Source organism: Oncorhynchus masou, chromosome 22, assembly GCF_036934945.1.
Source record: "Oncorhynchus masou masou isolate Uvic2021 chromosome 22, UVic_Omas_1.1, whole genome shotgun sequence".
Classification (NCBI taxonomy): domain Eukaryota; kingdom Metazoa; phylum Chordata; class Actinopteri; order Salmoniformes; family Salmonidae; genus Oncorhynchus; species Oncorhynchus masou.
The window spans coordinates 2,982,313-2,995,071 of record NC_088233.1 but is presented as its reverse complement, the minus strand read 5'-3'; the positions used below and the strand labels follow the sequence as shown (position 1 = coordinate 2,995,071).

Sequence of the window (12,759 nt, the reverse complement as noted above, 5' to 3'; positions counted from 1 at the left end):
CTTTCTCTGCCCTTCTCTCTCTCTGATACCTGTCCCTGAGTCCTCTCCACTTCCTCCTACAGTCTTCCTCTACATAGACATGAACATGATAAGCCAAACCATTACCTAGCATAACTATAGTTATTAGATAGCTATCATGGTTATGTCAGCTACTGTACACATAGACACACACAGACACACACACGGTTATCTGACCAAATTATCAGGGGTACAGTAGTATCTACTATTTCTATGACTATTTTTCTAGCATACACACTCACACTCTTTCAAACATGATTATTTGGTAAAGTTATCAGGGGTAGTACCTAACATAATTTATGACTATTTCTTTCACAACCACACACACACACACACACACCTCATTGGCTAGGTTAGCAAGCTAGCTAACGCTAACTAGCCACATCTAGCACAAGCTCACTACTAAAACTAACCTGGCAATCCCACTATCGTGGACACTTGTCTCCAAGCAGCATTTTTTTGTGTTTATGTCCCTGTAGCTGTCAGCAGTTGTGTAAAAAAGACACGGTTTTGAGGATACTGCGAAAATGATTCTCTCCTCCATGTGTCCAACCGCAAAAGGTACCTGCATCAGTATAGTTGACGAGCTGTGTAAAATGTTAAGCAGCAGTGATGCAATGACGCAGTCGGTGACGTGATGGGCATGACACTGATGGAGGTATTGGACATCCTACTCTAGATACTGACGGGTCCAAGGTGGGCCAAGCAGAGAAGTGTCTTAAGGAAAACAACAAAAGAAAAACAGCATCAACAAAAGAAAAACAGCATCAACAACAATTGCTTCAGGAGGAGTTTGGTTGCAGCAACACCACAGTTTACCCCAGCATATGTGTTCCATGTGCCCATTGGTCTTTTGATCGACCTCTACCAGCAGTCTGCAAAGTTCAGGGTGGCCTACTGTGACATGTTGGAGTGTGTGTGGTGTGGGTGTGGAGGGGTTCAAATGTATGTCACCGAGGGGGGGCATTTTAGGTCACTACCAGGGGCTTGTCACTGAAGGAGGATATTGAGAGCAGACTACACTAAAGGTTGCAGATAGGGACATTTGATGTTAGGGGGTTAAGTGTATGTACTGACCTCCTTCCTGAGCTTCAGTGACGCTTTTATAAAAGTGTGACATTTCAAAATGGCATCACGTTGTCAGTGTTGTTCCAAACACCTTCAACCTTTTTAATATTGGTAGATACCATTAAAAAAAATTGTGGGAAGATACAGTTGTTTATTCTGTCTATTCATATCGTTTTTTATCAAAGTAAAGATTTATTTAATTTCTTTACACTCATTTCTGTGTTTTTGATTTCAAGGCTTCAATATGTTTTCTTTCGGACACACCTAACCTGGTCCCAGATCTGTTAGTTCACATCTAAGACCAGGATAATGAACACCTAACCTGGTCCCAGATCTTATAGTTCACGTCTAAGACCAGGATACTGACCACCTAACCTGGTCCCAGATCTGTTAGTTCACGTCTAAGACCAGGATAATGAACACCTAACCTGGTCCCAGATCTGTTAGTTCACGTCTAAGACCATAATAATAATGACCACCAGAATGAGCTGGTAAATTAAATACAAAATCTCAACGGGCAGGAATGACAGATGGAGGCATCACACGGTTTCCCAGTCAACCACTTCCTGCACTCTGAAGACCAAGAGAGAGGATGTGATGTGCGCCTCCAAAATGCGTCCCCAGGGAGACACAAAGACTCGTGTGCCTTATCGTAGATTTCGTCTCACTCACTATCAGATCATTCTGGAGGGGGAAAATTAGAGTTGGGGAGGAAGAGGGCTACGATGAGGAAGAGGTCTACGAAACCCAAACACACAAAACATAGAATGCCCACACAACTCACGTCCTGACCAACTAAAACGAACAATTAACACGAGAACTAGGGTCAGAACGTGACAAGTACATTGCTCTGCACAAGGAGTGGCTACTTAACATTCCTTCCTAAGATGTGCTTACCATTATTGATCTGTATTTAATTATAGATTTGATTAGCACAAGGTCATTTGTCTTTTTCTCCATTGGTTCAGTCTGTGACATGATAGATTATCGACCTCTGACCAGTCCCAGTAATGCTGCTGAGATCGGGGATATCTTGTACCTGCAGCACCCTCAGACATTGATGTATTTGTTTCAGTAGAATAAGACCATACAATCTGATCCATTGGAGAACATTGCCTTTGAAAGACGCAAACCTAATCCTGGACTACAAAAGGTATTTCAATGGAGATCATCCACTGTGCTTTTTTTATAGTCCAGGACTAAACTTAATCTGTGACTACTGGGAAAACTGACCCTGAATGTTCACAAACGTAATAGTGTATCTTAATCCAGACCATAGATCTTAAAATACTTTCTGGCACTCACCTGATATACCAAAGGGGCGGCAGGGTAGCCTAGTGGTTAGAGTGTTGGACTAGCAACCAAAAGGTTGCAAGTTCAAATCCCCGAGCTGACAAGGTACAAATCTGTCATTCTGCCCCTGAACAGGCAGTTAACCCACTGTTCCCAGGCCGTCATTGAAAATAAGAATTGGTTCTTAACTGACTTGCCTGGTTAAATAATGGTTAAATAATGGTTATAAAATAAAGCCACTGAAGCCAACTGCCAGGGCCAGGAAAGAGATAGCCACAACCTTGGTGTGAGAGGAACCAACCACAAGAAGCAAAAATGGCCTCCATTTCAAACCCCCTACACACAGGCAACAACACATCAAATCACATTTTATTTGTCACATACACATGGTTAGCAGATGTTAATGCAAGTGTAGCAAAATGCTTGTGCTTCCAGTTCCGACAATGCAGTAATAACCAACAAGTGATCATTCTCTTATGTTTTACAGATTATTTTACACAGAGTTTCAATCAGTACGTTGAAACTACACTAGTAACTACACTATAGTACAAGAAAACAACGTCATATCACAAATCATTGCAATTAAAACTGTGAGTAAGAGTAAAGTGTGTTGGTTTGGCCCATACAGCATAGTTATTATCCTTGGAGACCAGTGGTGTTCTTGGTGTTATGTATCTGTTAGGAATCTGTTATGTAGTCCTTACGTAGCCATTAGGAAGTCCTTATGTAGCTTATCCTATCTCCACAGTTCAAATCAAATCAAATTTTATTTGTCACATACACATGGTTAGCAGATGTTAATGCGAGTGTAGCGAAATGCTTGTGCTTCTAGTTCCAACAATGCAGTAATAACCAACAAGTAATCTAACTAACAATTCCAAAACTACTGTCTTATACACAAGTGTAAGGGGATAAAGAATATGTACATAGAGATATATGAATGAGTGATGGTACAGAGCAGCATAGGCAAGATACAGTAGATGGTATCGAGTACAGGGCTTTCTTCTATAGAGTTCTCCCCTCCCTGAGGACCTGAGCCCTAGGACCTGAGCCCTCGGACCTGAGCCCTCGGACCTGAGCCCTCGGACCTGAGCCCTCGGACCTGAGCCCTAGGACCTGAGCCCTCGGACCTGAGCCCTAGGACCTGAGCCCTAGGACCTGAGCCCTCGGACCTGAGCCCTAGGACCTGAGCCCTCGGATCTGAGCCCTCGGACCTGAGCCCTCGGACCTGAGCCCTCGGACCATGCCTCAGGACGACCTAAAAGTGACATGCATACCAATTCCATTCTCAGTACAAAATAAAGTAAGTAAGACAACCACCCACAGACAGGGTCGTTGCTGTATCACACAGATAACCACCCACAGACAGGCTTGTTGCTGTATCACACAGATAACCACCCACAGACAGGCTTGTTGCTGTATCACACAGATAACCACCCACAGACAGGGTCGTTGCTGTATCACACAGATGACCACCCACAGACAGGGTCATTGCTGTATCACACAGATAACCACCCACAGAGGGTCGTTGCTGTGATTCTTAAGATGTGAAGAACTTCCTCATTGTGTCTGAGATCTGATCATCTGTGTGGTGCAGCTGCTATAAAGACACACACCCACCCCCGCCAAGTCTTTTCCAATCAAGGGAGGCGATGGGGATACGATGGATTTTTAAAATAATTGAGATGGTCATTTACCATGGTCCGATCGTTCAGCATTCATTCACAGTGGAGTGACAGCAGCCAAACCCTGGCCACCATGCCCCTCTCTCTCGTGCCCTATGGTCCTCTGGTTCCTCTTTCTCTCAAACAACCCTGTTACTGACGTCACATGATTCACCGCTGATTGCTGTCGTTGACTCTTCCAAAGCTGCAGCCCAGCGAACCCAAAGGTATCCTGGAAGCCCTTTCTAAACTGCCGTCCCACGAAGCAAGTAAACAGCGGGTTGACACAGGTATTCAGGCTACATAGACAGATCTCCAGGCAGAATACCAGATCTAAGGGCTGCCAGACCGCCGGCCTGCCCAGGTACATGGCATGCATCACGATGGCCGCGTTCCTGCTCAGGTGGTAGGGCAGGTAGAACAGGGCAAAGAGGGTCAGCACGGCAGTCAACACGCGGGTCAGACGGAGACGTCCCCTCTTGTTCCGGTGGAGGTGTACCGTTGGCCGGCGGCTGCGGAGGCGGAGCTCCCTGATGCTGTGGACCAATTAAAATCATGTTGGAGAGGTGTTGTTTGACAGAATAGTATATATAATATATTCATATATTAAAAGAAAGAAATAGAGCCAAATCAAACACTCTATATTATAGGCTGTGTTTCCAATAATTTAATAAATCAGGATCAATTAATCAGTAAATCAACCAATCAACCAATAATGTAACGGGTAACTACCTGCGGAGGCAACAGTAACAGATGGAGTTTAGAGGTAAGAGGAAGCCGATGGTGGTACAGCAGATTGAGTAGGGTAAGCTCTCCTCAGTGTCGTCCAATAACATATACAGGGTACACACGGTACGATTATTGTCTCCGGGGCAATGTTGCAGCAAAGTCATGTGAGCTACAGGGACACTTATCACCATGGAAATCGCCCAGATAATGGCACAGAGGAAGCAGGTCTGCCGGCGGCCGAGTAACACCACAGAGCGCAGAGGGTGGACGATGGCGAGATAGCGGTCCACGCTAACGCAGGAAACGAAGAAGATGCTGAGGTAGAAGTAGTTGTGGTAGAGCAACCGAAGGGTCTTGCAGAGCGACACACCTAAAATTAGACAAACAGTCCGTAGGTATGGAACTAGGTGATCCTTTTGAGATTTGATTTTGATTTTTTTTTTAAATGTGGAACTCAGTCAGGTCTCAATATAGGCTAAGATTCCATCAGATCGAGTGTTAACCAGTGATAACAGACACCCACATAGCAGATGTTTTGGCAGTGTTAGAAGTGGTGGAACTGCTTGGAGCTGTCAAATAGGTGATCATTGTCAAGAACCTACACCCGCCCCACTCGTGACAGAAGTTCAGAGCAAGAAAGTGTAGGCTATATAAAAATAAATATGCAAAAAAACAAACAAACAAATCCTTAAGCTTAATTCACCTGTCAATCTACAGTTGAAGTTGGAAGTTTACATACACTTAGGTTGGAGTCATTAAAACTCATTTTTCAACCACTCCACAAATTTCTTGTTAACAAACTATAGTTTTGGCAAGTCGGTAAGGACATCTACTTTGAGCATGACACAAGTCATTTTTCCAACAATTGTTTACAGATTATTTCACTTATAATTCACTGTATCACAATTCCAGGAGGGTCAGAAGTTTACATACACTAAGTTGACTGTTGTCACGCCCTGGCCTTAGTATTCTGTGTTTTCGGTATTATTTTGGTTAGGCCAGGGTGTGACATGGGGATTTATGTGGTTTGTTTTGTCTGGGGTTGTTTGTAGGTATGGGATTGTGTTTAGTATAGTATTCTAGGTAAGTCTATGGTTGCCTCGAGTGGTTCTCAATCAGAGGCAGGTGTTTATCGTTGTCTCTGATTGGGAACCATATTTAGGCAGCCATATTCTTTGGGTATTTCGTGGGTGATTGTTTCCTGTCTCTGTGTTTGTTGTCACCAGAATAGGCTCGGTCACTTTGGTTTTTCTTTTTTCCTTGTTTTGGAAGAGAAGAGAACAAGCGCCATTCTCCTTGCGGAGATGGTGCAAAATACATCAACACGGTCGGTCCCTGGGATTGGGCTGGCCAACATGATTCGGTTTGCTTGGAAGGAAAAGGAGTTGGAGCCTTTAGGACGGGAAACTTTTGGAAGGATAATATTGATGGGGATTCTAAAGCTGACAGTGAAGGACGTGTTTTGTTTCCAAGGCAACTCGTTGGAGGGAGCATACGACGTGGCGCTATATACAGAAGAAAAACACGATGATATCCTGAGAAGGGCAAGAGCAGTGGGAGGTGAGAGGCCGATGTGCCACTATGAAATAACAAGCCTGGCGAAGAACAACTTTAGGGTTGTAACTGTCAACATTTACATCTAGATTTGGAATGGGAGGAGAGGCTTCCAGGCCCTCCTCAGGGAGGACCCAAAGGGACATGGTGGCTAACTCCATTTGTCTTTTCTGGGCAAAGTCCTGGTCCTAAAGGTGGATGTATTGCCATCTCTTTTGTATTTGGCATACATCTACCCATTGCCGGCTTGTCTGAGGAGGCCTCTAGTGAGGCTTGTGTTTCAGTTTATGTGGAGTGGCAGGTGCGAGTGGGTCGCCAGGGCACGCATGATCTGTCCCATCGGGGAGGGAGGTAGAGGGGTACCACATTTCCCCTCAAGCTGGACACAATGTTTGTTTCTTTCTTGTAAACGGAGCTTGCTCATCCAGTCATACACCCGTCCGGTTACCTCCTGCGGGTGTTCTTCTCGTAACAGGCGAGAAGCGTAATGGTGTGGTCTAACACGGGTCCTCGGGCGGAACAGCTGCCGTGGCACTTTGGTCATGCGGCCAAGTGGCTGCGTGCGCACCCTGAGGTTGAAGTTGCCCGAGTAGGTTTAGATCACAGGCACCTGTACGAGGAGGTCAGAAAGGCAGGGAGTCCGGCGCCTGTAGTGGGCATCTCGGAAGTGGTCTGGGAGGGAGTGCAGGCGCGGGGTCTGGACAACAGGCTCAAGGACCTGAATTGGTTGAACCTCCATAAGTGCTTGCCGGTACGTTCCATCATGTACCGGTATAGTTTGTTGCAATCCCCCACCTGTCCAAGATCCTCTTGTGGCAGGGAGAAGACTGTGCGCCATGTCTTTTGGGACTGTGCCTTTGCCGGAGTAGTATGGGCTAGGGCACGGGTGTTGTTAGGTTTGGTAAAGGGGGATTTTGTATTGATTTTGTATTTATTTTCATCTTTATTAAAGATGTACAAAACTAACCACGCTGCATTTTGGTCCGCCTCTCTTTCACCAGAAGAAAACCGTTACAGAGTCACCCACCAACCAAGGACCAAGTGGCATGGTAAACAGAGGCAGCAGCAGCAGAGGCAGCAGGAGGAGCAGCAGCAGCAGCAGCAGTGGGAGGCTCAACTATTTGGAGGAATGGACTTGGGAGGAGATCCTTGACGGGAAAGGACCCTGGGCAGAGCCAGGGGAATATTGCCGCCCCAAAGCCGAGCTGGAGGCAGCGAAAGCAGAGAGGCGGCATTATGAGGAGCTAGCACGGCAGAGCGGCTGGAAGCCCGAGAGGCAGCCCCAACATTTTTTGGGGGGGTGGCACAGGGAGAGTGTGGCAGAGTCAGGAGCCAGACCTGAGCCAACTCCCCCTGTTTAAAAAAAGCTGCGTTAGACAGGATTACCTACACAATCTAACCAGCTAAAATAGACAGAAGCGTGCTATATGGCAGACCAATCCGAACTCATCTCTTGGCATGTCCAGCCCACTTATTATCTCAGCCAATCATGGCTAGCAGGAAGGTGGTTGTATTGTTTTAGTGGCTTAACCAACTGGGCTCGTAATTTGAACAATTTTTATTCGTATTTACAGATGGCATACATGTCTGTTATTAAGGCACATGAAATTTCACATGTCCCAGAAGGCATTTCTACCCAAAAACGCATTTTGATAAAAAAAATTACTTTCAAATGGCTCTTGTGTGAAGTAGTGACTCGCGTAGTTTCCTGAAACGGGTTACATATGAATCTATAATCTATGATCTATAATCTATGATCTATGATCTATAATCTATGATCTATGATCTATAATCTATAATCTATGATCTATAATCTATAATCTATGATCTATGATCTATGATCTATGATCTATAATCTATGATCTATGATCTATGATCTATGATCTATGATCTATAATCTATAATCTATGATCTATGATCTATGATCTATGATCTATGATCTATAATCTATGATCTATAATCTATGATCTATAATCTATGATCTATGATCTATGATCTATAATCTATGATCTATAATCTATGATCTATAATCTATGATCTATAATCTATAATCTATGATCTATGATCTATGATCTATGATCTATGATCTATAATCTATAATCTATAATCTATAATCTATGATCTATAATCTATGATCTATAATCTATGATCTATGATCTATGATCTATAATCTATGATCTATAATCTATGATCTATAATCTATGATCTATGATCTATGATCTATGATCTATAATCTATGATCTATAATCTATGATCTATAATCTATGATCTATGATCTATGATCTATAATCTATGATCTATAATCTATGATCTATAATCTATGATCTATGATCTATAATCTATGATCTATAATCTATGATCTATAATCTATGATCTATAATCTATAATCTATGATCTATAATCTATGATCTATAATCTATGATCTATAATCTATGATCTATAATCTATAATCTATGATCTATAATCTATGATCTATAATCTATGATCTATAATCTATGATCTATGGAAAGATGAGACTCACGAACACGATGGTGTTCTCTGTTTTGCTTTACAACCCTCACAAGTGTCATGGGACACTCCCATACAAATGAACGGAAGTATGAAGGTGATAAAAGAGGTGTTACATTTGAGTTTTTCTGGAAACATATTTATCTTGAGTTTTCTTATCTCCTAGATATTGGATAGACACTTCAAAACCTTATTCGTTATGATACATTTTTTTTGTGTGTTTATTTTTTTTGTTGCCATTTATGAATGTGTATCTATTGGCTATAGTAGTGAAGGCCAAATTCAATAATTGATCAAATCATTTAAAATAGTTTTTTTTAAATACCTAAAGTGGGCCTAAACTTCAAAATCAAATAGATAAATGAGCAACGGTATGACCATCTTAAAACAATTCCACATATTATCTTAGTAGAACCACCTTAAAACAATTCCATATGTTATCTTAATGGAACCATCTTAAAACAATTCCACATATTATCTTAGTAGAACCACCTTAAAACAATTCCATATGTTATCTTAATGGAACCATCTTAAAACAATTCCACATTATCTTAGTAGAACCATCTTAAAACAATCCCCCCCCAATAAAGAAACAAAATAATGAGGATTTCTATAATACTAATAAATGAGGTTTAAACCTCACATTCTAGTGTTCCAACTTGAAAACAAGGGGGTGTGACTCCGTGCAGCCAATGGCAACCAATGGCAATGTCCGCTTCAGGTGTATAATTCCAGGAGCCACTAGTGGATTTGACAACTCTAGCGCAGTTCCACCTCCGATACTGAATAGCGATCCCAAAACTAAGGCTATGTGGATGTTGGCTACAGCGGATCTGATTGAATAGATTCCTTACTGTTGAGAGTTAGAATAATATAATACACCAAGGTGCAGTTTCAAAACTTGGTTGTACATCAGCAGTTTGCCTCTTGTCATATGTCACTCTCTGATAGTCACTCAGTTATACAAATGTGCCTTGCGTCATCATGCAACCGCTATACAGGACATGAAAACAACAGACAATATTGGAAATTGGATTTACTTTACTTACCCAGACCCCAGTGGAGACCTGAAGAGGACCACAATGGTTGTTAAACTTGATCGTTGATCCTCAAAGATGTTAAATGCAGTGCAAGTGTATCTACACGCTAGACTAGTTCCAGATCTGTTTTGTGATGTTTTTGTGTCAACTCTACTGCTGCCGTTGATAAGCCAAAAAATGTGTTGGCAACTTGGTATGCTAGCACAAACAGACTGGCACCATCTATGCGGTTGAATTGTTGTTGTTTTTTAAATAGTCAAATAAATGATATGAAATCCAAACCGTTTAAGTGGTAGTGAATGAGGAAGGGTAGAGCCAGCAGCCAAAAGGTGTCAGCCATGGCCAGGTTGAAGAGCAGGACACTACTCCTGAAGAAGAAGAACACACACACACACACACACACACACACACAGTAGAGCACGCAGTGAGCAGTTTAAGGGTTAAGTGCCTTGCTCCTTGACCAAGGGCACAACAGCAGGAGATGCTTTATTGCTAGGATTTGGCACTAACAACCTTCTAGTAGTCAAATCCCTCAGATCCCAACCTCAAGACTAAATGGACCAGTGTTTCAGCCCACCACTCTAACCTCTAAGCTAAATGGACCAGTGTTTCAGCCCACCACTCTAACCTCTAAGCTAAATGGACCAGTGTTTCAGCCCACCACTCTAACCACTAAGCTACCTGGACCAGTGTTTCAGTCTCCCCTCTAGGCTAGCTGGACCAGTGTTTCAGTCTCCCCTCTAGGCTAGCTGGACCAGTGTTTCAGTCTCCCCTCTAGGCTAGCTGGACCAGTGTTTCAGTCTCCCCTCTAGGCTACTTGGATCAGTGTTTCAGCCCACCCCTCTAACCACTAAGCTACCTGGACCAGCGTTTCAGGCGTTGGAAGAAGATCCAGAGAGAGAGCAGGTTGAGGGGCAGACCCAGTATCAACACCCCCAGGAAGAAGGCCGGCATCAGGTAGAGCTGGACCACCCTGATGCCCTCCTGCCCCGGAGAGGACAGGTCACAGAAGGCCCGCTCTGGGGGCTGGAAGAAGACAGTGTTAAAGACTTACAGTGGGGAGAACAAGTATTTGATACACTGCCAATTTTGCAGGTTTTCCTACTTACAAATCATGTAGAGGTCTGTAATTGTTATCATAGGTATACTTCAACTGTGAGAGAGGGAATCTAAAAAAAATCCAGAAAATCACATTGTATGATTTTTAAGTAATTAATTTGCATTTTATGCATGACATAAGTATTTGATCACCTACCAACCAGTAAGAATTCCGGCTCTCACAGACCTGTGCAGAAAAGTATTCCCAAAGAATGATGTTTCCACCTCCATGCTTCACGGTTGGGATGGTGTTCTTGGGGTTGTACTCATCCTTCTTCCTCCTCCAAACACGGCGAGTGGAGTTTAGACCAAAAAGCTCTATTTTGGTCTCATCAGACCACATGACCTTCTCCCATTCCTCCTCTGGATCATACAGATGGTCATTGGCAAACTTCAGACGGGCCTGGACATGTGCTGGCTTGAGCAGGGGGACCTTGCGTCCGCTGCAGGATTTTAATCCATGACGGCATAGTGCGTTACTAATGGTTTTCTTTGAGAATGTGGTCCCAGCTCTCTTCAGGTCATTGACCAGGTCCTGCCGTGTAGTTCTGGGCCGATCCCTCACTTTCCTCATGATCATTGATGCCCCACGAGGTAAGATCTTGCATGGAGCCCCAGACCGAGGGTGATTGACCGTCATCTTGAACTTCTTCCATTTTCTAATAATTGCGCCAACAGTTGTTGCCTTCTCACCAAGCTGCTTCCCTATTGTCCTCTAACCCACCCCAGCCTTGTGCAGGTCTACAATTTTATCCCTGATGTCCTTACACAGATCTCTGGTCTTGGCCATTGTGGAGAGGTTGGAGTCTGTTTGATTGAGTGTGTGGACAGGTGTCTTTTATACAGGTAACGAGTTCAAACAGGTAATGAGTGGAGAACAGGAGTGCTTCTTAAAGGAAAACTAACAGGTCTGTGAGAGCCGGAATTCTTACTGGTTGGTAGGTGATCAAATACTTATGTCATGCAATAAAATGCAAATTAATTACTTAAAAATCATACAATGCGATTTTCTGAATTTTTGTTTTAGATTCTGTCTCTCACAGTTGAAGTGTACCTATGATAAAGATTACAGACCTCTCCATGCTTTGTAAGTAGGAAAACCTGCAAAATCCGCAGTGTATCAAATACTTGTACTCCCCACTGTATATAAGGTCTGGATTCAGTCCAAGGTGCTTCATAGTGCAGCGCAGCATTTACTTTACACTTTGGCAGGCTGCTTACTTTACGCTTAGACAGGCTACTTACTTTACACTTAGGCAGGCTACTTACTTTACGCTTAGACAGGCTACTTACTTTACGCTTAGACAGGCTACTTACTTTACGCTTAGACAGGCTACTTACTTTACACTTAGGCAGGCTACTTACTTTACGCTTAGACAGGCTACTTACTTTACGCTTAGACAGGCTACTTACTTTACGCTTAGGCAGGCTACTTACTTTACGCTTAGGCAGGCTACTTACTTTAAGCTTAGACAGGCTACTTACTTTACGCTTAGACAGGCTACTTACTTTACGCTTAGACAGGCTACTTACTTTACGCTTAGACAGGCTACTTACTTTACGCTTAGGCAGGCTACTTACTTTACGCTTAGACAGGCTACTTACTTTACGCTTAGACAGGCTACTTACTTTACGCTTAGACAGGCTACTTACTTTACGCTTAGACAGGCTACTTACTTTACGCTTAGACAGGCTACTTACTTTACGCTTAGGCAGGCTACTTACTTTACGCTTAGGCAGGCTACTTACTTTACGCTTAGACAGGCTACTTACTTTACGCTTAGACA

General features: G+C 43.2%; 1 protein-coding gene across 1 annotated transcript; it reads right to left on the bottom strand.

The window, feature by feature from the left end:
• Window positions 1-4,101: 4,101 nt before the first annotated feature.
• Window positions 4,102-11,612, bottom strand: LOC135509768 (succinate receptor 1-like). The gene is made up of 6 exons (XM_064930668.1): window positions 11,538-11,612; window positions 10,734-10,900; window positions 10,157-10,242; window positions 9,884-9,901; window positions 4,776-5,142; window positions 4,102-4,579 (listed from the first exon to the last, which is right to left on the bottom strand). The coding sequence occupies exons 1-6, from the start codon at window positions 11,610-11,612 to the stop codon at window positions 4,102-4,104; spliced, it is 1,191 nt and encodes a 396-aa protein (XP_064786740.1).
• Between the last annotated feature and the right edge of the window lie 1,147 nt (window positions 11,613-12,759).